The sequence below is a fragment of the Ambystoma mexicanum genome, chromosome 1p (genome assembly GCF_040938575.1).
Source record: "Ambystoma mexicanum isolate Mex_15411 chromosome 1p, UKY_AmexF1_1, whole genome shotgun sequence".
In the NCBI taxonomy this organism is placed as follows: domain Eukaryota; kingdom Metazoa; phylum Chordata; class Amphibia; order Caudata; family Ambystomatidae; genus Ambystoma; species Ambystoma mexicanum.
Window position 1 is genome coordinate 124,528,130 of NC_090921.1, and position 25,282 is coordinate 124,553,411.

The 25,282-nt window shown below is 43.7% G+C and overlaps 1 protein-coding gene across 2 annotated transcripts in view; it reads left to right on the plus strand.

Annotated features, from left to right (window-relative positions):
- The window catches only part of TFR2 (transferrin receptor 2), a 281,463-nt gene that overhangs the window by 239,618 nt on the left and 16,563 nt on the right, over positions 1 to 25,282 (plus strand). For both annotated transcript variants that reach the window (XM_069644858.1, XM_069644850.1), the window contains 3 exons: positions 3,613 to 3,732; positions 7,877 to 7,959; positions 10,060 to 10,123. In XM_069644858.1, coding sequence (XP_069500959.1) covers positions 3,613 to 3,732; positions 7,877 to 7,959; positions 10,060 to 10,123 — 267 coding nt within the window. The remainder of the gene's footprint in view (positions 1 to 3,612; positions 3,733 to 7,876; positions 7,960 to 10,059; positions 10,124 to 25,282) is intronic.

Sequence of the window (25,282 nt, forward strand, 5' to 3'; positions counted from 1 at the left end):
TTTCATTAAGTTATTATTAGTCCATTTTATTCTATTACCCGCATTATTAATAGAATACTCACCTTCTAATTGTTCCAACCTATTTGGCAGAGTATTGTCTAAAACAACTTCGACAACCACAAGATTTCTTAGATTATTGGAGATCAGAGCAAATTGTTAAACCCCAATACGTTTGTTAAAATTAAATCAACCCATTAATATTGTGAACCATTTGTCCAGGTATAGTTTAGGTCATCAGCACCAATTGTAATCAACTGCACCAGTTGGTGCGAATGAATGAACCCTAACCAATTTGCATTATCTTCTATAAATTAATCTTCATCACAACAAATGGACCATGTATCATGTTCATTTTTTCGCTATATAATAGTCATTATACATTTAATTTTTCTTACCTACTGATATCGGTCTGTGAAAATGTAGGTTGCCAATAAGGTAATCTTGGCTATTAGTGTAATTCTTCACCCAGACCTCGATCAGTTGTTCAACATGCATAATAATGGTATCAGTTTTAACATCCCCAGGTGGGTTATATACATTAATAAATAGTATATACTCAGTGGTTCCACTTATTGCCTTTTCAACACAGATTGCTAAAACATATTGACATTTAAAATGGCTTAAGAATTCAGTTTCCTTTAAACAAGAGGCAACTCCTGTAATTGACCATCCTGAGGGTCTGCCAATCACATTTCTTCGAGCAGAATATTGGAAAATCATATAACCACCCATCATTATAAAATGTGACCTATCCGGTTATCCATGAATGATTTAAAGCCTCTTGTGTTCCATGCTCGAAAGGTCAAGTGCTTTCCGACAGAGCTCACGCATCATTCGACCTCATTGATATCAGCATTAATAATACCTACATATTTGTCACCATATAAGATATTTACTTTCAGACTTGTTATACTGCTAAGGATGCGCTCCTAGCATTTGTTTCTCTTGCGAAGCAGTAGTGACTGCGATAATTATCATTGATGTATCAAGTACTTCTTTTTGAGATGGCTCATTAGTCTCTTTTCCCATATAGGTCAGCTTGTACGTAGACAGTGCCACGTCAGCCAATTTCGCTAATCCTAGTTTGATGACTTGTTCTTTGAGCAGGATGTTACACAGCGAGAAAAGTGTCTTTAAAATTGTTGAGAATTCGGGTTCAGATCGAGGGTCAATATAGATGGAGTCTGAGCAGGATACATTGGAGTTATGTTTAGGTGATGAGGAAAAAGCATTTGCTGCTATTTGAGTATGTTCAGGTGAGTTAGATCGATTTGTAAGTGGAATAGAGTTTTGATCAGGATTTAGAATGCAGCAGTGGGCCAGTACCTCAGAATTTTTATCAGTTAGATTGTTTTTGTAGGCTTAGGCATAAGCATAATAATGAATTATTGATCTAGCTCAATAGTATCTTTGTTAATAGCGGAGATCGCCATATTTGATGTAGCAGGCTCAACTCTAGTTATACCTCTAGTGTTGCCACTCATTTTCATTTTGAGGAAGGCAGTAGTTTCCCATCTAACAGATTTCAATTTCATTTGCATCGCATATGGTGTTCATGATTCCTGTAGCAGCAGCTGTAGATAGATTAGTGGGGTTTTCCGACCCTTCTTTTTCAATGTTCAGCAGGCAACCAGAGCCTGTGAGCAGGCTGAGCGGTCTTTATTTTGGAATGGGTATTTCCACGGTATTGCAGGCATCTCAATAGGTTGTTAAAGGGCAAAAGAGACATGCGGCCATGCAAACCATGCAAAACCCCAGCAATCCACAGATAGCAACTTGCCTTGTCACTTACCGCGCAGTGCTCCGCATGGTGCCAGAGGTTTTAAAAATGTTAGCCTGTAGTTCAAGGAGTATGTTTGCACCTACACTCCACAAATCACCTAGCCTTTAATGGGAGAAAGGGAGGTGCATGGGGGGAGGAAATGGGGGCGGGTAAGAATGACAACCAAGGCTCAGCCGGTCCTAAGAAGCAAACTCGCCTGTTCAAGGAAACCTCACCCGCCTCACCCTAAACACCATAAACACTCCTCACACTCTGCTCGCTTAGCTCCAACTGAGGTATATGTAGAAGAGCGGGTTCTTCCGATCTGCAAAGTACTAAAGGTGGAAGAAAGACTTCACAAGCTGGACTGCTTCAGAATCGGACAGCGAGGCTCCCAAGTACCATAAAAACTCCTCGCACATTGTTTGACAAATGGTTTCACACCTTCATAAAATACAAGGTATAGGGTGTCTGTGCTATATGTTGAAATACAGTAAAACATATTTGCCTGTAGCTGGTACTTACCATTAAAGTCATTGAGAAAGTTGCACGTGGTCTCCTGATTCATTTCTGATATGATGTCATAAGTGATGGCGTCTGACATGTCTGAATCCACCTTATATTGAGAAACACATTGTTTAAACATTGCAATCATCTTTCTTGCACGTGCGATCTGCTGTTCCTTTGATTTCACTTTGATTTCAGATGTGATATCAGTGTTGTCATGTGATCAGGGTGCCTACGGGCTGCGCAATACCAGCATCATAGTTAAGGGAGTGTAGCTTTCAGCACCTGCCAAATTTCAGGGGGTTTGTAGCGTTAAATCAGCACCTTTACGTCACTTCAACTAAAGAGTTTTCACTGAATTTCAAGGGGTTTGTTGTACTGAACGTATTCACCTTAACTGTCCCTTAACAAGAGATGTTTCACTGAAAACAAACCTTAGTTAAGTTGCACAGATTTAATGCAAAAGAAACCTTGAAATTAAGCGGATGTGAGAACATGACCAACTAATGAGTCATGCTAATGAGCACATACATATTATATGAGAAGGGATTCACAATGACATACAAAACGGCATTAAGGGGCACATCTACGGGAGCGCACCAAGCTGAAATGTGAATGTAGGAAAGTCCATTTGAGCCTAGTCACACATTCCACGCCACCTATTAGCCATTGCTGGAAGTTCACCATCAGTTCTGAGCCACAACAGCAAGGAATTGTGGGTATGCAAATTAGCTCGCATGCAAAACTTTTTTTCCAGGAAATTGTTTTTGTCTACGGGGGCAGTGCTGCTTTATACATAGCTTAATCAACCCAAGACAGGCATTTGCAAGGCTGCCAAGACAACTACATGCCTGGTTTCAGCCTTATTAGGGATCATCAGTGCAGTGTAGACCAGACAGCCTTGTGGCTGGAGCATTTGGCTATGTTTTCACAACACCAAGAAAACTATGGTGGGTTCAAAAAAACCTTTCTCCTGAAATGTGAAGGTAGGAAAGTCCAAGGTTTGCATTTGAGCTCTTTTGCATACCCACAATTTTGTTTGGATGAAAATATTTTTTTTTAAACAGACAGAATTTGTTTTGGGGGTACTCCCCAATCCCCCATATTAATAACCCTACCCCCACCCCCTTCCCACTTCTTTTAACCACTTAACCCAGCCCCATATATATTTATATCGATGTGTTTACTACTTTAGGAGTTTTTTCTCTGGTTGCGCTACCATCAGTAATGCCTGGGGTAGTTCTAGAAAACTGCCACCTGAAAAAAAGAGAGAGAGAGAGATTGGCGTATCATGAACCAGGTACAACTAGTGTATATTAATGTGTCTCCCCTTTTTCTTCTAGACCACTACATTGTGATTGGAGCACAGCGGGACTCCTGGGGCCCAGGTGCGGCCAAGTCTGCGGTCGGCACTGCCATTCTGATTGAGCTAGCGCGTACCTTTTCCTTGATGGTTAAAAATGGTAAGATCCCAGCAGTGGGCTCAGGTGACATTGCGCAGCTCATACAGAAACATAGAATGCAGTGGGAAAGAAGCACACTCTGCATGACCCAACATTGCAATGTTCCCCTTACTATTCACACATAGACTCCATACAATATCTGGCTTTATGATAGCTCACTTATTTTCATTGTGGTCTGACCTCTGTCTCAGGCCTTTGTCAACGAGTTCGTCTTCTGTTGAGAAGATGTTCAATCCCCAGCTACATTTAAAATTTTGATTTATTTTCTATGGTCAGCCAATTAGGTTGCTAATATTGTCATGCCTCCCAGCTACCAAAACAAATCTGCATCCCTTACCTACCTCTGCTCCCAATCCTCACCCACGAGTTCCTCCACCGTCTTCCTTGGCCTCATAGGACTGCTTCGGGCTAGTTACATAAATGGAAAGAGGACTCCTCCAAAGTTCTCTTTGCCATTTCCCTAGGCTAGCAACCATCTTGACTGTGTTTTATCAGCAGGAAAACTGGTTTGGGCTGCCCACTAGGGCTAATATTTCCTATTATCGCCCGTCCATTTTCTCAGAGTGTTAATTGGAATACCCTCGGCCCTGTTACCTTGAGCAGCAGGCCATTACCCCCACCCACCCCCCGGATGGCCCATCCTGACCGCATTATTGCTTGGATATTATTCCTACGCCTCACTCCATGCATCGTGAATTCTTATTATCTGAGTGCTCTTTCACTGAAAATGATTGGCTTACTTAGCAATGTGAATGTTTTCATCATCTCCATATCTACGTGCTTTAAATCTCAGATGGGCACGTGCAGTGCCTCTGTTCTTTGGGTTTCCCGCTTCAGCTCGTTTAAAATCTTGACACTCTCCTCGTAAGACTGTGGTTGAAACCATGGAGCGCTTTCATCTTCAGTCTCCTGTCTGTCTCTATACTTCTGGAGATGTCTGTGGATTGGCACTATGCCGGTTGTGGCCCTCAGAATTAGGCAAAACGCTACATGTGAGGTCTGCAAAACTTGGTACAAAACTCTAGACTAGACCGGCAGAACCTCAAACAACCAGGCAATGGAATGCAGCTGCAAACACGTATCTGTTGGCCTCATAAAGATGATGTGAATACGGATTTTAGAAGTTTCTCTTAACAAGAAAATGTGTTACTGTTCTGAATATGGATTAGGTTGGTCCATAGAAGGATAAGAGCAGTGCACTATGGGAGATGAGAGGTGAAATGGCACTGAGCAGAAGACTGTCTTGGACAAATGACTGCTCACGATGTAGTCTCAAGTCAGAAATGGACACAGAGCCCCAAAACTGGCGTGAATGGGGTTAAGCACTGTGATAACACAACCTGCCTTTTTCTGTTGCTTTTATGTATCCCTTTGCACCCCAACATTCCTCATAGAATCCCAACCAAGCCGGCAGCACAAATAAAGCTTTCCCCACATTCACCCCACATTCACTACAGGCATCGCCGGCAGCACAAGTAAAGCTTTCCCCACATTCACTACAGGCATCGCTGGCAGCACAAGTAAAGCTTTCCCCACATTCGCTACAGGCATCACCGGCAGCACAAGTAAAGCATTCCCCCCATTCAGTACAGGCATTGCCGGCAGCACAAGTAAAGCGTTCCCCACATTCACTACAGGCACCGCTGGCAGCACAAGTAAAGCTTTCCCCACATTCACTACGGGCATCGCCAGCAGCACAAGTAAAGCTTTGCCCACATTCACTACAGGCATCGCCGACAGCACAAGTATAGCGTTCCCCACATTCACTACAGGCATCGCTGGCAGCACAAGTAAAGCTTCCCCCACATTCGCTACAGGCATCACCGGCAGCACAAGTAAAGCTTTCCCCACATTCACTACAGGCATCACCGGCAGCACAAGTAAAGCTTTCCCCACATTCACTACAGGCATCGCCTGCAGCACAAGTAAAGCTTTCCCCACATTCACTACAGGCATCGCCGGCAGCACAAGTAAAGCTTTCCCCACATTCACTACAGGCATCGCCGACAGCACAAATAAAGCTTTGCCCACATTCGCTATGATCATCGCCGGCAGCACAAGTATAGCGTTCCCCACATTCACTACGGGCATCGCCGGCAGCACAAGTAAAGCTTTCCCCACATTCATCACAGGCATCGCCGGCAGCACACATAAATTATTCCCCACATTCACTACAGGCATCACCGGCAGCACAAGTAAAGTATTCCCCACATTCACTACAGGCATCACCGGCAGCACAAGTAAAGGATTCCCCCCATTCACTACAGGCATTGCCGGCAGCACAAGTAAAGCGTTCCCCACATTCACTACAGGCATCGCCGGCAGCACAAGTAAAGCTTTCCCCACATTCACTACGGGCATCGCCGGCAGCACAATTAAAGCTTTCCCCACATTCACTACAGGCATCGCCGACAGCACAAGTAAAGCTTTCCCCACATTCACTACAGGCATCACCGGCAGCACAAGTAAAGCATTCCCCCCATTCACTACAGGCATCGCCGGCATCACACATAAATTATTCCCCACAATCACTACAGGCATCGCCGGCAGCACAAGTAAAGCTTTCCCCACATTCACTACAGGCATCGCCGGCAGCACACAAATTATTCCCCACATTCACTACAGGCATCACCGGCAGCACAAGTAAAGTATTCCCCACATTCACTACAGGCATCGCCGGCAGCACACATACATTATTCCCCACATACACTACGGGCATCGCCGGCAGCACAAGTAAAGCTTTCCCCACATTCACTACAGGCATCGCCGGCAGCACACATAAATTATTCCCCACATTCACTACAGGCATCGCCGGCAGCACAAGTAAAGCGTTCCTCACATTCACTACAGGCATTGTCGGCAGCACAAGTAAAGCTTTCCCCACATTCGCTACAGGCATCACCGGCAGCACAAGTAAAGCTTTCCCCACATTCACTACAGGCATCACCGGCAGCACAAGTAAAGCTTTCCCCACATTCACTACAGGCATCACCGGCAGCACAAGTAAAGCATTCCCCCTCATTCACTAAAGGCATTGCCGGCAGCACAAGTAAAGCGTTCCCCACATTCACTACAGGCATCGCCGGCAGCACAAGTAAAGCTTTCCCCACATTCACTACAGGCATCACCGGCAGCACAAGTAAAGCATTCCCCACATTCACTACGGGCATCGCCGGCAGCACAAGTAAAGCTTTCCCCACATTCACTACAGGCATGGCCGACAGCACAAGTAAAGCATTCCCCCCATTCACTACAGGCATTGCCGGCAGCACAAGTAAAGCGTTCCCCACATTCACTACAGGCATCGCCGGCAGCACAAGTAAAGCTTTCCCCACATTCACTAGGGGCATCACCGGCAGCACAAGTAAAGCTTTCCCCACATTCACTACAGGCATCACCGGCAGCACAAGTAAAGCATTCTCCACATTCACTACAGGCATCGCCGGCAGCACACATAAATTATTCCCCAAATTCACTAAAGGCATCGCCGGCAGCACAAGTAAAGCGTTCCTCACATTCACTACAGGCATTGCCGGCAGTACAAGTAAAGCTTTCCCCTCATTCACTACAGGCATTGCCGGCAGCAGAAGAACAGCTTTCCCCACATTCACTACAGGCATCGCTGGCAGCACAAGTGAAGCGTTCCCCACATTCACTACGGGCATATTGGTTCCCTTGTCTCAAAGTTAAGTTACATTTATTGAGTGCATGCAATGAGCCTCGTTCTTCAGTGAGGAATTATTATAATGTTCTGAAGTCTAGTCGGCGGAACATCAGTTTTATGTAACCTTCCGATGACCTTCTTACGTCACATTCTTTACCTGGAAGTGATTACTCCAAGACGGTCTTCTGTTCAGTGCCATTTAACCTCTCATCTCCCATTGTGCACTGCTCTAATCCTTCTACGGACCAACCTAGTCCATATACAGAATAGTAACACATTTTCTTTTTCAGAGAAACTTTGTTCACAGTGATCGATCCGTATTCACATCATCTTTGAGAGGCCAACCGATGCGCGTTTGCAGCTGCATTCCATTGCCTGGTTGACATGAAATGCAATGATGACACTCACTCAGTATTTCCTCTCCCCATCACCCCCGATTGCTCAGAATGCTGTAAAGAATTACCGCTCTTTTTTCCACAGGTTTTCATCTTAGGAGGAGCGTGCTGTTTGTAAGCTGGGACGCAGGGGAATTTGGCAGCGTGGGAGCAACAGAATGGCTGGAGGTAGGACATGCTATTTATTCAAGAGTCGGCCCACCTTTCCATACCCACATACCCGCAGAATGGGTATAGGTATAGGTATGTGTCTGTACCTGTTTCGATGGTTTGGTGAGGCTCTCATCCTCACCAAATATCTAGAGGTAAGTTGTTCTGCCTCTTCAGAGAGTAGGCCACCTTGCCCTCCATCAGGAATACCCATCCCTTTCTCTGGAGTGCCCATGGTTATGCCCTCCTGCGGGTTCATTAGGTAGAGAGCACCCTCTCCTGTTCGTAGAGAAACTCTGTCGCGGGGATGCAAAGCATATTCAGACGGTAGCCTACTCTTTATTCCCGCTGGAATGTTTAGAGGAGGAATAGTCCTGCATCTTCAGAAGACACCCTATTCGCTAGTCCCAATGATCTGGCTGTAGGTTGTTCACTCTGCCTATGCAGGAGGAAGCTTACCCATTAGCAATCATAGAATGGTTGGGATTAGATAGATCAGCTGGTTCTGAATTTAGCAAATCATCCTCCTGTGCCCATATGTTATGTTATGTTATTGAGACTTGGACCGTGCACCAGTGCCATTTTTCATGGTCTCCAGGCGCTCTGGCGGATCTGGTCTCCAGGCGCTCTGGCTGATCTAAAAAGGAAGTGAGTTGCGATGGTAGATTAGTAGACTTGAGAAGAGTCTTTGATGTGCTGTTGGTAGCTTAAGTTCAGGAAAACCGGTCCGTGTGTGCTTGCATGATGTTGGTAGATTGGCTTTTGTGTGATGTTTTTGTGGATGGTTGTATGCAGGTGTTTCATGTGCGTGTTGGGTGTTGTGGAGAGTTGGTACAGTGCCTGCGGTCTGGTGTTTTCTGTTGAAGGTCTGTGTCATATTACTTCTGTGTTGAGTGGTGGGTGTGCTGAGTGTTAAAGAATTTTTGGTATGGTTAGTTGGGGGTCGTCTGTGTTGTTTTTACACAGGGTTGGGCTTTGTATTCTTTATATTGGGTTTGGGGTGGATTTTCTCTGGGTGTTGCCATCTCGTATGGTTCTCTTGCGTTGCAGTGGAGGGTTTTGTTGCTCAGATATTTTCTTCAGTGTGGTGCATTAAAGAGCCATGTGTTTACCAGTTTCTTGAATTTCAGGTGATCTTCTGTTGTTCGTATTTCCTTTCGGAGTGAATTCCAGAGCTCCACCGTTATGCAGGAGAATGTTGATTCCCCCAAATCTTTGTTTTGAGTATTGTTTCAGTTCAAGGCGAATGGCGCTGTAGGATCTTAGTGTTCGTGTTTGTGTGAAGATAGAGATTTTCTCATGCGTACATTCTGCCCCTTGGCCATGAATCGCTCTGTGGGTTATGCAGAGAGTTTTGAAGATTTGTTTTTTGACTCAAAGCCAAAACAGCGTTCTTAGCGCTGGTGTGAGGCGCTCTCTTCTAGTAAGTCTAATAAGTAGTCTTGCTACTGCATTCTGTATTTGTTGTAGCTTCTCCATGAGGTATTCTGACATTCCGAGGTAGATGCTGTTGGCGTAGTCTATTCTTGACATGACGAGAGAGATGACACAGAGAGTTCTGTGTGTGACGGTGAAGAAGGGAAGCATCTTCTTGATTGTGTGTAGGTGGAAGAAGCATTTCTTAATCACTGGATTGACTTGTGGTTGCAGTGTTAGTTCGTTGTCCATTCGGATTCCAGGAATTTTGACCACTAGAATGACTGGTGGCTTTAAGACCTGCCTGTTCAGAATTTGACCCCAATAATGGCTAGAAGAAGGGTCCACATTATGTTTTAAAGTATCATTCACTGTCGCATCCCCATATTACAGCTGGGGGTATATGTCTCTCTACAATCAGAAGTTGGCCAGCCATCTTATTACAGTCTTCCCTAGTATCCCACTTCAACCCCTTCTCTTTCACTCCTTTTTACATAACCTCGCTTCTGACCTCTCTTCCTTCCTTGCCATGCTTCACTCCTCTTTCTCTTAGTTCTACCAAGATTCCCAACTCAATCAATGTCCACTCTCCCCTGCTCCTTGTACTAAGGCGCCTCATAAAATGTAACCTTTCCCCAAAGAGCACACTGCTATGCAACCTTTTTCCTGTAAAGACTGCAATGCCTGTGTTTTTCTTTTCAGGGATACCTAAGCATGCTTCACCTGAAGGCTGCAGCCTACATCAGCCTGGACAACGCTGTCTTAGGTAAGCAGGGTTAGAGGGTTACCAGGTCCCAACATGCTTCAAGTTATAACAGTTAATATACATTAATTGCTCCCTCTGCCTTCTGTTTATGCAGTAGAGAGGACAGATTGCACAACTTGATACAATTCACAAACATTTCACCTGCCACCCTTAACTGAGGTTTATTCCCAGAATGAAGAAATAGGAAGAGAGAACGGTCATGCACTTTTTCACTGAGGAACACCAAACAACTCTGCCCATTTTTACCATATCATTGACCTTATTTAGGGCTCCCTATTTAGATTAAACTGGGCATTTCTAATACACATACTGTGAACTCAATTCCCTCTAAAGGAAGAGGCCAACATGTTGTCGTGAGTGAGCATTGATTAAGGAAGAAAAAGCTTCGTTGTGGATCCCTTGTTGTCGATATATTCACTAGTTTCTGAATGCAGATGATCGTCGGGTCAACGGCAGTCGTCTTGCAGTGGTTAGGATCCAGCTGAAAATATCCTCAAACAAGACTATGGGGGTCATTACAATTCTGCCGTTCTGGACCGGCAGAGTACAATTTTGCCATTGGGGGTACCTGATGTATCTCTTGCCAAGAGCTAGAGGTAAATCAGGCCCCCAACTGCGAAAAAATAGCCAGTATTACCAACCACCAGTATTACTGTTGCCGGTAATACCAGCAATCTGCTCCATGGAAATGGGAATTTCCCGCCCTTCCCGTCACCTGCAATATCCAGGTAATGCTGGGATATCAGATCGCCAGGTACAGTTAATACCGTTTGCCTTTATCCTGCTACAATTACCGGCAGGTTGCAGTCAAACGTGTAATAACCTCCTATATCATTGGAGTCAGTAAAGAGTCAAATAACAGGCACAGCTCCAATTGTGAAAGGCTCAGATGGTGTCGATTGAAAGCAGTTTGTAGGAATCGTACTCCTTCTTTTGGATTGTAGGTTACTTTCTCTGTCATTAGCAGTCACAATAGTAGGGCTTCGTCGCTGGCCATTGTGTGATCAGTGGACAGTGCTCTCAACTTTTCATGTTGGGTTTGTGCAGGGACGAGTCAACAAGGCTTCCTACTGGCAGGACTTCCTGAGATCTTGTAAATTGACAGGTCCTGAGAGGTTAAGGGAAGAGTGCACCATGCTTTCATAACAGGATGTCCGCTACAGAGTCAGTAGTGTGACAAAGTCCCATGTATGAGGCTACAGGATGGACGTGGGGTGATTGTGAGAGCTGGAGACCACCACCCAGTCCATCATGTAGGGCATGGAGTAAGTACACATTGGATCCACTAGGTACCCCAGTCAGTCCCTAGCCACATCTGTATTTCCTTACATGGTAGTACCAAACACCTTTGGCAATGATAAAACTGATTACAACAGCGACAACGGGACCAACTACCAGGCATGGATCACAGTGGGTTTTCCTGGATTATCTAAATGCAAGGCAGCAACGACGGCAGCAGGGAGACTGAGGTGTCTGTCCTGTTGTTCATACGAAGTTTAGCTAATCAAACAAGTTACCCCTATCACAAACCCCACTGCACACAATTATTCATTTCTTTAACATAGACCCTGGTACATTCATGGATGAAAGGGAACCGCACCTGACAGAGGGTGTGGGACTTGAGGAGAGACTGGCAGAGGAGACTAAAAGAGGAACATAGTTGGGAAAAAGGTAAGCAGAAGTGGTGAGAAAATGGAAGAGAGTGGAGGAAGATCCAGTGGAGGTAGAGGAAGATGGCAAGTGAATATGTTGAGCGGGCAAAGGAGAACAATTTTAAGGTCGGGTTGGAGGTGAAAGAAAGGAAGGAGAGGCAACAAAATGAGCCACGAGGAAGCCAGCAAAGGCAGATGAGAAAGAGGAGGGAAAAGGATGGTGGCAGGAGAGACTGAGATAGCAAATAAAGAGAAAAGTAGAGGCAAAAAATGGGCTCCCTCCAGAGTCTTAAGCATGCATAAGCCCATCATCCATTGCTGGTGAACGTTTTGGTGGCAGTTAAAAGCCTGAACAAGAAACCAGCTGACCCAGATCCATACCTCCTATAGGGGGCAGAGAAGTCTGCTCCAAGGGCCAAACAGAAGCTGAAACTGAGGCCGACCCCCTTTAAGATAACCCAAGGCACATGGAGTGGCAGTGGTAGTTATTGCAAATGACAGGGTGAGCAGGATCAACACTCTGGTAAGACCAGCACAACCAAGATGGTACTCCATGATGCCCAGAAAGAAGTGCGGCACTGAAAACCCAAAGACTGTTAGCAACCTCTTTGCCGCAAACTTTCATGGAACACCATTTGCTAAACAGAGATTGTTAGGCATCATTATACAAAATCCATCTGAAAGCACAAAATTCCAGAGCACCCCGGTATTCTCTCAATCTACCTCTAACTGACCAATGGCATTAAGTGTGTTGATTACCTTGAAATATGTCTTATTATGCATAGAGCTACAATCTTTTTTTAAATTCTTTTTATTTTGTGCATTGGTTAATTAATAAAAACCTTAAGCACAAAAAAAGTGAATATATAAATAGAATTACAATACACTACATATGCAGATAAAAAACATATAGGAAAAACCCTACTACTAAATTTCATATTGGAAATACACAGTACAATAGATAATGATTAAAAAAAACACTAATCTTTAAAATTCAAATAGCAGCAAGTGTTTTGGATCCAATAAAACCCACTCAAATAGAGATAGTCTCTCAGTAAAATGCAGGGTTCAAAATCTGTTTCAATATTCGTAAAGCCTCTTTCCAAATATAAAATGCAGAGGCTGTTATTACAAATGATTCAGCGCAATATATGGAATTTCAAAATAGATCAGATTCAATAAATTCCATTCTAGAAACCTGGGTAGCGTATCCTTTCATATATACATTGAGCAATTTGGGACAACAAGTAAGAATGTGCCGATCTGATTCAATGGAATGATTACTCAGTGGACACAATCTTTCCTCAAAAGCAGTCCCTATTCAACACCCAATATATTCCCTGGTAGGTAGGATGTTAAATCTTAGATAAATAATAAATCGTTTTAACTGCATAGGACAAGACTTAACTAGGTAAGTAAGCAGGTGATTAAACTATGTAGCATTAATATCCCATACATTGGTCTTATTTTTCAATTTCAGAAATCAATTTCTTAAATACATTGGGGTAGTCCCTCAATTCCTCCAAGGTAAGTCCAATATTTTTTTTTTTTTTTTTTTTTTTTTTGTGTTTAATCAACAGATTTTTACAAAAAGGTAGAATTCGCATAAAGCTGGTGCTGTCGCTAAAATGTTGCTTAAAATGTTGCTTGAAATGTTGCTTAAAAAGTGCCGCCCTCGCGGACTATGCCCGTGGCAGGTTTAGTGATTCTAGAATTTTGTACGTGGCTATCTGCCATTTTGTCTTGTCTCCTCCCATTAAGCGAGCCCAACAAGTGTCTTCGTCAGCTATAGTAAAGTCCGAAAAGATATGTCTCAGGTAACGGCTTCTTACTTGTTGGTTAGCAGCACATTTTAGCAGTAGATGGCGTATTGACTCTATTTCTTGTATGTTGCAAAAACGACAGAAGTTGGATTCAGTTTTGCCTCTTATCGCCAAGATCTCGTTTGTTGGCAATAGATTGAGGCGAGCACGTAGTAACATGTCTCTCCCCTTCCTACAAGGGAATTTTTTAATGAATTCTTGTAGTTCATTCAGTCTTTTTACGTTTGGTGGCAGATGTGCAGTTAACTTGTTTTTTTCTGCAGTTTCCAGAGTTCGTATCCAATCGTATTCTCTTAGTTTTTTGAGGACAAGTTTCGGGTTAGTGGTTAATGTTTCTTCGTTCTCCTGAATTTGTTCCAACACTTGGATGTTATCGTTTTTCCATTTCGTTAGACTTCCAGTCGTGGTTCGTTCAAGTTCCTGGTTTATTAAATTGTAAATTGATGGAGGCTCCGCCATCCGGCATTTCCTATAGAGCATCAATTTTGCCTGTTCAACAGAGCTTTTGAGGGACGGCAAGCTGAGCTCTTTACGAATCGAGGCACCTGATGTTGAGTTGGGCAGCATGAGGACTTTTCTCCAAAACTTTGACTCCATTTTTGTCCAGATGTCTAAAGGCAGGTTTATCATGGCATCGCCTCCATATGATAGAGTTGGCATAACTTTTTTCTTATAGAATTCTCGCACTGGTATCAGCGAGTATCTGCCAAACTTTCTATCTATTGCCCTGGCTTGGGCTGCCATTAGGTTTACTTTCGTTGTTAGTGCTGCTTGCATGGCTTTGTCTTGTTTTGTACTGTCTAATATGACTCCTAGGTATTTAAAGACCAAGACAGTTTCAATCGGTTCGCCCTCCAGATTTAAGCTCGGTCCTTTGCTTTTTCTAGTCGCCTTCCCGAATCTCAGCAATTTGGTTTTTTTGATGTTGATTTCTAGTCGGTTTTCTTGCATATACTTCTGGAGACTTGTCATTTGTCGCTGTAGTCCCACAGGAGTGTAGTCCAAAAGTACTAGGTCGTCCGCGTACAAGAGCCTCGTTATTGGTGTTTTGCAAATTTTCGGTGGGAAAGATCGTATAGTTGTGTCCGAGCTATTTATGTCGCCAATAAATGCTAAGAATAAGGACGGGGCCAATGGGCACCCCTGTTTCACACCTCTAGCTGTTGGTATCTGGTTTGATAGTAAGCCGTTTTGGTCCAAACGAATCCGCATGTTGGTGTCTGTGTATAGTGCCTTAATTGGGTTCAGCAAGGTTGCAGGACAGTCCCATGCCTCCAATTTAGACCAGAGCCTAGCCCTGTCAATACGATCAAAGGCCTGGGTCAGGTCGATGAATGCCACAAAGATGCTTGGGCCCCCTTCCAGGACTTTATTTTTCAGGACAGAAAGGAGTAGGATATTGGCCGTCGTGCCCATGTTTTTCTTAAATCCCGTTTGAAATGGGTCTTCACAAGGAGCTTTTGCTGCCCATCGCTTGAAGTGGTCTAGTAACATTGCTCCAAACACTTTCCCTATGACATCGAGAAGCGCAATTGGTCTATAGTTTGTTGGATTTTTTTTGTCACCTTTTTTGAAAATAGGTACCACTATTGCTGATTTCCAGGACGACGGTATAGTTCTCAAATCCGCACATTTTCTGAAGATTTTGCTCAGAAGACTTGCCCACTCTTCGGGGTTTGTTTTTAAATCCACGTTTGTGACCCCGTCGGGCCCCGGGGCTCTTGAGTTCTTTAGACTTGATATCTTTAGACGGATCTCCTCGGAGTCGTCTACTTTTAGCCATGGGCCTTGCTTATATCCAGCAGGTTCACTAGAGGGTTTCGTTGGAGCCAAGTACATTGTTTCAAAGTGTTTTAACCATGTTGTTTCACCCACCTCACTTATTAATGATTTTTCTTGTACGTCCGTCGTGGCTCTCAAGGTGCTCCAAAATTCTCTTGTGTTTCTCCCACTAATCATTTTCAAGATATTTTCCGAATCTTGTTGGTAGAGTTTTGACTTGTGTTCTCTGACCCAGGCTTTGTAGTGCTTTGCTGCCGCCGCTGCTTCTTCGTATGCTGCCGGTGTGTCTTTAATTTTTGCTCTTCGTTGGATTTTGCGAAGGATGCGGCGTTTCTCAACCAAAGGTTTATCGAATACATGTTTTGGTGGGTTTCCACCAAACTTTTTTACAAATGTAGTTTTTTTGTACTTTGTTAGAAGTGGGATGTAGTTGGTTTTGTTCTCCTCCACTATTTCCGTCATGGAATTAAATCGATTTTCTAATTCCACAATGTGTTCCTTTGATAGTTTTAATCGGTTGCCTTGTCCGTTTATTGTGATGTCGGCTTTCATGTAGTCATTCGGGGGGCTAGATGCCTCCCAGGAAGTTGAGAGCAAATTGTGATCACTGGCCCTTGTTCTGATTATTCCAAAATCTTTTGTTATAGCCAAGATCGGTTCTGTGACGAACATGTAATCTATTGTTGCCTTTGAATTATTTCTTTCCCATGTTGGCAGATGCTTTGGATCTGGGAAGGCTTCATGCAAATTATGCAGATTTCTTGATTTCATCAGACAAGTCCATAGTGTTCCGCGCTGTTCTCCCCGCTGTTTGTTTACTTGACTGGTTCCTTTCTCTGGATCTGTATTGCATGTTGCGTTTAGATCTCCGCAGATCATGAAGTGGTTTACTAAGTGTTCCGCCATGGCGATATCCAGTGCTTCTTCCACTTTCTCTAGGAAGGTAGTTGTTTCTGTAGATGCTGGATTCCAGTAGACATTTGCTATTATTAATGGTGTTTTTCCATAGCCCTCTTTGTTGTTTGTCTTGCGGGTCCATGAGGCTTTCACCATCAGTATTTCCAGATTACTGATCAATGTCTTATCTAGTGTGATCCCACTTCCGTTTTTGCAGGCGATCAAGAGCCCTGAAGATGGTCTTCCCAAACGGCCCTTGTTTGCGGGTGCCAAGATTAAATCAAATCCTCGCATAGAGGGTGGTTCACACAGCCAGGTTTCTTGGAGGCATATTAAATCATATGCTCCTAACGTAATGTCGCTGGCCGATAGGAGGTGAAGATGTCCTCTCGTGTTCCACGAGCACATTTTTATTGACTGCTTCTGTTCTCCTCCCTTGCATTGCCCTTGTTGAATGTGCTCGACTCCGGGAAACTGCTATTTTTGCTTCTTTTCGGTTAGTGCTTTTGGCAGCCAGGACCATATTCCTTTCATAGGGGCACATTTTAGTGAAGGTTCGCTCTCAATTTTATTTTGTTGTAGCTCTTGGTTTTGTTTCCTGCGAGTCGCTGTTTCACTGGCTCTGTGGCTATTTCTTGGATCTTCTTGTTTTCGTTCCTGTTTCCGCGAGGATGTTTCCATGTCACTGTAGCTATGCCTCTTGTCTTCTTTCTGGTTTCTTCCATGCTGGATGTTTTCCTTTAGCTTTAATGATTTTTGACCTTCTCGCTTTTTCGTTGCTTCCATCTTTTCCCTAACTCCAGAACTTGTGTGACTTTTCTTTGTTTGTAAGTTGGAGTTACTGTGTTTTTTTGAGTTTTTATCTGGAGATTCTTTCCTCTTCCTTTCATTGCTGTCGTGTTGTTGCTTTGTCTGCGTCACTTGGTACACCCTTAGGTCGTATCCCATGTTTTCTAGTTCTCTTTTGTTTTCAAGGAGGGTGTTTTTTAACTTCGTTGACGCTATATGCAAGTAAGTTCTGGCCTTGGTGTTTCTATGACTTGGTTCTACCACTAATAAGTCTTCTGATTTGATGTATTTTAGGTTTCGGATGTATTTGAACAACTTTAATACCGAATTTCTATTTAGTGTTACCTTGTCCTCATTTTCTTCTACTTGCGTTATTTTAATCTGCCATTTCGCTTGGTCCCATTTCCTAGGCTTTGGATTGGGCCATTTGGACCTGTCTCTATGCTGTGGACTCTGTTCTCCGTAGGCACTTGATGAAGTTGTGATGATCTTTTCATTTCTTCCGCGTTTGTCATGTTTATATTTCATGTCCTTGCTCGTTGGCGTGTATCCTCTTAAGTTTTTACTTTTTCTCTCTTGCTCGTCTTGGCGATACTGAAAGTTAACTTGCTGAGTTAGATTTGAGCGTTCTCCCTCGCGGGCCTCTGGTTTTACGCGGGAATGATGGTCTACCTTCTTTAGAGATCTGCCACTCCGTTGATCTGGTGTTCTTGATCTCGCCCTTTCTCTCTCCTTTTTTGTTTCCATCATTTGTTTTATAGTTTTTTGTCTCAACGTTTCAGTGGCCTCAATTTCGTTTTTGTCTCTGCTGCTGGTCTTCACCAATTTTTGTTTTTGGCGTTGTTCGATCCGTTGTAGGTTTACCTCTGCTTTGTTGTCTGCTTTATTGCTTTTACCGGCCGCTTGTGAGTACAGACTTTTGGAGGTTTTCTTTGGGCTTGAGTCTAAGGTAGCGTCTTCTGACACATATTGACTCAGGTTCATTAATTCATCGTTTTCCAGAAAGTCATAAGTTATCTTCGGTGATATTGTTTTATTCGTTTCCGAGTTTACCTGCTTGATCATGGGTTCTATATTTATATCCAGGCTCTCCTCCATGCGTACTTTATCTTTGTGGTTTGCTGGCCGCTTAAAGACTTGAAAAATCGCCTCTGCTGATTCTGTGCGTGATTTAGGCTGCTTAGGTAACGATTTTTTTGTTCCCTCTTTTTTTTTTTGGGCGGTTTCTCCTCCCTGTAGTTGGTCACTAGGTACTTCAATTGTAATTTCTGGTTTGCTTGTGTTTAGTGCACACTCTGGTTGTCCTAGACGGGTATTCATCTCAACTACTTTAGTGACTTTTTCTGTGGATGATGTGCTCTCAGTTAAGTCTATCGTGATAATTGTTTGAGTTTCTATAGTTTTTGTCGTCTTTGCCTGCGCCTCATCTTTCCCGCATATTTGGTTGGGCGTGGCTGATGTATCTTGGTTCGCTTCTTGGTTGTTTTTTTTTCTGGCTTCTAAAGCCATGATATATGCTTCTAGAAAGATGACTTTGCTGTACATCATTGCTTGGATACTGGTGTGATCCTTCAATGAGTCAGCGATGGTTTCGTAGAGCTTCATGAATGGGGCAAGTGCTATATTTACAGATGACATGATGGAGAGTAGGTCAGTCTTTTTGTTTGAGTGTTCCGCTGAGCTCGAAGGGTATTGCTGCGTTGGAGTTCTCCCTAGTGGGGCGTCAATTATATTTGTTGTCTTGTTTCCCCCCTGATTTTGTGATGGAGCAACAGTGTCAAGTAAACGACTTTGATGTTGGGTCGTATCTGTTCGAGGACTAAATGGTTCATGGCCCCACTGATTTTGATGGTGGTTCTGTCCATGTTTTTTCATTGGGGCCTGAACTGGAGTTGACACCTTGGACGGGGTTGGTTGATCAACTGAGTGTGTGTTTTCCTCCATTTTGCTCAGATGTCGTTCCCGTATGGTCTCGTCATTTACTATCGGGTCGGACTCCAGGAGTGGATTTGTGGCTGTTATGTTGTCTGATTCAGACGTATCTCCTTTGTCCAAATTTGAATCTAGTGCAGTATCTATTTCCCGCAGTGTTTTGTTTGTCTTATCCAGCCCTGTTTGTATACCGCCCGAGGATTCTTCTTTCTCCCCGGTATCTGGTTTTTCAAATAGACTTTCCATTTCCTGTTGGTGTTTTGGTTTCTCCTGCTCCCTGGCCCTTAAGTTCTCTCGGTTCTCCCCTTCTTCTGTTGTTTTTGTGTCGATTTGCAAGTGCAAATCGCCATTGAGTGTCTCTATTTCTTGCGAGGCCGTTGGGGAGAGAAGTGTCTTAAGTGCCGCTGGGTCTTCACTTTCTCTTTCGTTTAACTGATTCAATGATCCCTCTTTCTCCTCTGTTGTTAAGACGTTCTTCGTTCCTGGTTTTCCACTCTTTTTACAGTCTAACCTTCGTAGTTTGAAAGGGGGTAAGCATTCGTTTATGGCCTCGAGTATCTCCATGTCTGATAGCTCCATATGATGTCTGCTTATCCCTTTTGTGTTAGATCGAGACGTGAAGTAATTTGTCACTGGATTTTTTTCATTTATTGTTGTCCTATTTTTATTGAGGTGTTTACCACCCTTATTTCTTTTTGTGGTGATTTTGACCATTTGCCTTTGTCTTTTTTTGTTGTTAGTAGTTTTACTGCCTTCGCTGGCCGTGGGAGCTTCTTCCATGTCTGTTTGATTGTTCTTATCGTCTATGCTGTCTTCTGCCTCTGCGTGGATTGTCGCCTCCACTTGGATTTGGCCCAACGTCACCTCCCCCTGATGGGCCGTGCTGAGAGGTGCTCGGCTAAACTCGCCGGATGGTGCGTGTTTTGTTGTCTCTGCGGCATCTACTCCTCCCCCGTCTTCCTGGCCGTTCTCCACCCCACTCGTAGCTATGGAGCCAACTCTGAGAGCCCCCGGTGTCCCCGTCGCGGAGTCCTCGCACTGGTCAACCAGGTCCATCGAGGGCGGCTCTACAGCGGGGTCCGGGTCGGGCTCGGGTAGTAGTTGCGGTGGTGGCGATAGCTGCAGTTGTGGTTTTTTCGTTGCATTTTGCATAATCACCCCTATTGTAGTCAGTAATGAGTTTGAGGGGTCTGTTTGTTGTATTTCTACGTTTTGTTCTAAATGCAGATCCGAAATCTGATGTGAAGTCTGTTGGCCACCCTTATCTAGCAGACCCCAATCACTAGTTCTGTCATTTTCGTTTCTCTTGGGACTATGTGTAGGTGTTCTCTCATGACCCCTTGAGGTGCTTCCCTGTAGTTTTTGGGTCAATTTCATGCTTCTCAGGCACCTGCCTTCTTCTTCTTCTGGGAGGGCAACGCTGGTCTCCGTTTTTCTATTTGGTCTTACTGCCCTAGCTGACATGTCTTTGTCAGGGATCACGGACTTCCTGGCTTAGTCGTGCGCCACCAGCGCCTAACAGCCGCACAACAGCCGACGCCCTCTACTCCTATCGGGCTCAACGCCGCGAGGGTGCGCTGTCTCTGCTTTTGTGGCAGAGGATGTCACGTGAGCGGTCACGTGAGTCAAAAAGCTCCGCCTCCTCCAGGAAGCTAAGTGGTTGCCTGCAACTGCCTGCGGGTGTTCGCGCGAGTAAAGGAAACTCCCAGCGCTTACTCCAGGCACAGGCACAGGTACAGAGGCTTCCAGGACTCGGGAGCTTCACAGTGTTCCGTTGATTCTCTCGTGTGAGAAGTGCCAATATTATACAAATGCTTTGTGGCAATCTCCCACAGTTCTACCAGGAGAAAGCTGTTATGAGGTTGCTGATATGGTTTCGCAATAAGCCCCAGCAAGTGACTGGCATGTAAATACGGATATTGAAGAGAACACAAATTTTGCTCTCTGGAGTAACCAGCTCGATCTGATAGATGGAATACCAAGTTCAAGCCTTAATGCCTCAACAGGTACAGAAGAAGGAACACATTTAATTGAGTGTAACATTTTTCCCTCCAGAATTTCGATCCATTTCATTCTTGACTCAGGCAGAGTAGTAATGCCATAAAGTATACCTGGGACAATACTAGTCATACATAGAGATGAAACCCTCTATATTAAAACCACCCTTAACATAAACTTTTTTAAAACCAGATATTTCCTTAAAACCGTGGGAATAATACAATCACCATAAAACGATTGCCTTGGACAAGACTTAATAGGGACCCCGAGATAGAGGCAACTCTCTACTACCTCAAGTGTAACACAATCTAATTTCCAATGTTAGGGGCTTTTTTTCTAGAACTAAGGCCAATTATTAAAATCTTAGTTTTGTTAATATTGATTTTTAGATTATTATCTTTGGCATACAGGGATAGAGCATCGATGGAGCGTTGGAGACCAATTGGGGTATGATCCAGCAGCACAGTGTCATCAGCATAACCAAGTCATGCTACTGGATCACCACCAAAATTAGGTGGGACATTTCTCACAGCTTCAATCGCAACTGCCAGATCAGATGTATACATGTTATAAAGGAGCGAGAACGAGCACACCTGTTTTAATCCAACATTAGTCGAAATGGGATGTTACTTGGCCATCCCGGCTCAGGCGCACCAGGATTGAGGTATACGTGTATAATCTTTAATGAGATTCAACAATCTGGCATTAATTCCCCAAGTATTCAGTTTCCCCAAAGCCTATTGCAGGGAACTGAATCGAATGCCTTGCTAAAATCAACAAAACAAAAATACAATTGTTTTGCTTTCCGACGCACTGCTTCTGACATAAGGCTATGTAAGATACAAATATTTAGTTTAGTAGCATGTTTCTTTCTAAAAACTTGTTTGTAACTCGTTAAAAAGCCCTTTTTCCTCAACCAATTTGTTTAACTTCTTCAACAGTATCTTGGCAAAAATCTTAAGACTGCCATCCATCATAGCCAGAAGCCTATAATTGTCAGTGTTACTCCTGTTCCCCTTCTTAAAAACAGGGATTAGTATAGGCATCCGCCAACTGCTAGGGATCTGGCCCATAATCATAATATTTCGATAGAACTGCTCCAAAGTACTAGCCCAAATTTGCGGATTGGTCTTTATCACTATGTTAGCTACTCTATCGGGACAAGGGGACCTGGAGTTCTTAAGGCCGCTGATAATAATTAAAATATCACAATCAATATCAAAATCAATCTCTTCTACAGACATATTTGGCCATACCTCAATAGCAACAGACGATTCACAGACATGATAATATACAAAATAAAAAAACATTTAAAATAAATAAATAAATAAATATAAGACATTATTTGCTACTGTCCACTCCACCTCAGAGATAGAATTATCTTCCTGAGAGGAGTGAGCTGCCGTGTGGCGACTAATCATTGACCAAAATGTGTTGTTATCATTACCTCGTGGAAGCTTAAAAAGCAATATCCAGTTACTATTAATTACGAAAATGTATGTGCCTTGAGCCAGTCCTTATAGCAGGATGTAACATTCGCCAACTGTCTCCCCCTTTCCGCTACTCAGAGGTCCTGTCCCTCTTAATTAATGTTCTGGCCCAACGGCACTCCCGTTTTCTATTTTGGATAAGGACATCAAATGGGCCTTCATGAGCACCTTTTCTTGTACTTACAACATGGTTAAGACAAAGCTGTCTGCCCTATTGCTCCATTAATCTCCCATAATTCCGACTATGCAGTTCTAACCATACCAGCAAAATGAATTCCATGTCAGCAATACATTTAAATAATCTCTTTACATTCTGCTCCGACCAGATTATGCGATTGCCTTGAGAGTTAACCGATACCTTTGGATCAATATAATTCAAGTAGCTAGAACAATTTGAGGCCAGAGACCATCTTTCAATAGCATGATCACTGAGCGTAGTATGCAGTAGCGTCAGCTTGCTACATCTCGCACAGGTTTCATTATCTGCAAAAACATAGTCTAAACATGATGAGGCCCACCCATTGGTCCCAGTAGTATGAGGTACCTTAGTCAGATGACCCTTGTTATTTATGATATGATATAATGGGTCATTTATCACGTGCTTAATACCCAGAGGTTTCTAAGTGCGGATCCAGGAATCAAACCTGTGTGGCTTCGTGTCGTTTTGCTTCCAAGGCGAGCATGTTGCAGCTGAGCTATCCTCCCGAGACTGCCCAATTTAAGCAAAACAGGTCGTAAGAACCAATGAACTTTCCCCATGTGGCACATTTTAGCATCGGCTTTCCACCCATGCTGTCATAACAGCCACCCAGCCTCAAATTCTCCAGCAAGAGCCGGATGGGTATATAAGGTGGGTGTATTAAGGTGCCTTACTAAAATCATCATCCCACTCGGACACTGATCCAGCCAAGATGCAAATACCTCATCCACAATACCTGAGATTCCATTATACCCTATCTCTGTGGAGGGCTCATATATATTAACCATCAGTATTTGTGCTCTGAGACATTTGGGGTCACTAATGACAGCAGCTACAACATAGGGGGATCTGGGGACCGGATACACATTGTTTTATATTATATTGTACTGGAACACCATGGCCAGCCCTCCCATTGGTCGACCTCGTGGTTTACTAGCAGCGTGTGAGCAAAGAACTTGGTATCCATCTATATTGGATTCTTTGGTGAGCCAGGTTTCTTGCAATATAAAAATATTTAAATCAGTGATGCAAGTACTCAAAAGAGCAACAATCACTGGGGTGATACATTCTATAATGGCCCAGTTGGGTGGGCTGCCCGCCTTGGCATATGTAATATGTGACACCACTAAGGCAAGGAATGTGATGCCATAGATCAAGAAGAAAAGATCGATTAAGAAAAGGGCTTTCAGTTCTAGGATTAAGCTCTTCTAATTTAACCTATTTCCCAAAGGGCAACGCACCACCTCGGTCTTGTTGATACAGGCCATTTGCTAACCCACGTAATAGAGTGTTGCGATACATGGGCAGGTTTTGGGGCAATGAGGGTAGGGATAAAGGATTCACTAAACCCAAAGTATTAACTCTCTGTTGTTGGCCAGGGATACATTTGTACATTACATTTTTATTTATTTATTTATTTATTCTAATTTTTAGAACGCGGCGCATGCCCATGGGCCTAATATAGTCACTAGGATTGTTACTGAGTTCATGATCCGCAGTTTGGCTTGAAAACAAAGGCACTGAGTTAATAGTGGCAGGAAATTGGTATGTTGTAGACACAAACACGGGTTCATTTACTTTAGGATACCTATTACCACCCTGAAGGGGAAGGGGGCACATATTAGGAGCCAGCGTGTTAGCAAAATTCCATTTACAACTGTTATACCCCAAAATAGACTGGGGGCTAATTCTGTTTCGAACGTTGTGCATAACTCATGCTTGTTTATTCGGTATGAGTGCAAGCTACCTCTCCCAAGCAGTAAATTGGTTACCGACAACTCGAACTTTGAGGTCTCTGATAACTCCAGTGTGTTGTCTGTTCCCAGGGCTAATGCTGCGTTCCTCACATTGCTCCCAAACTATGCAATTCCATGCCTCTGGAGCTGAGGTTTTGTACCTCCCTGGGGCCTTTCAAGCATCGTCTAAAAACTCTTGTGTTCGAATAATTCGATACTGGTGCCTGGTATCTGATATTTTGATCGAGAGGTCCTGACTTTTTATGTTTTTCGTTGTATGTCCTGTTTGCGCTGCTATGCCTATGGGCCTTGTTCACAGTGTGTTATAAATAAACAAATAAAATAAATAAATAGATGGAGAAGAGGTTTGCCCAGAAAAAGACAATGCTTGTGACTACCTATTTAAAACTATACCCGGGTGCACCCATTTATCCATAAGTCCCTGTAAATATACCTGCCTAGTGGTGCCATCGCCCTGATCCCTGTTGACATTTAATCCCTTGTCAGCTAGGCCAACAGGGACCAGCACAGCACTAGTTAAAGGGGACGATACAGCACATGTAGGCATGACTTCACAAGAGTCAGAGTTGGACTTTTGATTACCATTTCTACGCATGTCGGTTTTGGGTAACTTTCGCCCCAGGCGCTTTTGGCTATCACTTCCATCAGGGAGTGTTACTGCTACACAAAGGTTTTCACCCTCCAACACCACTGGGGCGGTGTCGATGCTTGTCATAGAATGATCCCCGGTAGAAATTAAATCTACTTCCTGCAAATGATGGGTAGTACCGTCGGGAGGGTTACCCATATGTCCCTGTATGGAATGGGTCCCATGAACCTCAGTACTTATCCCTTTGGCTG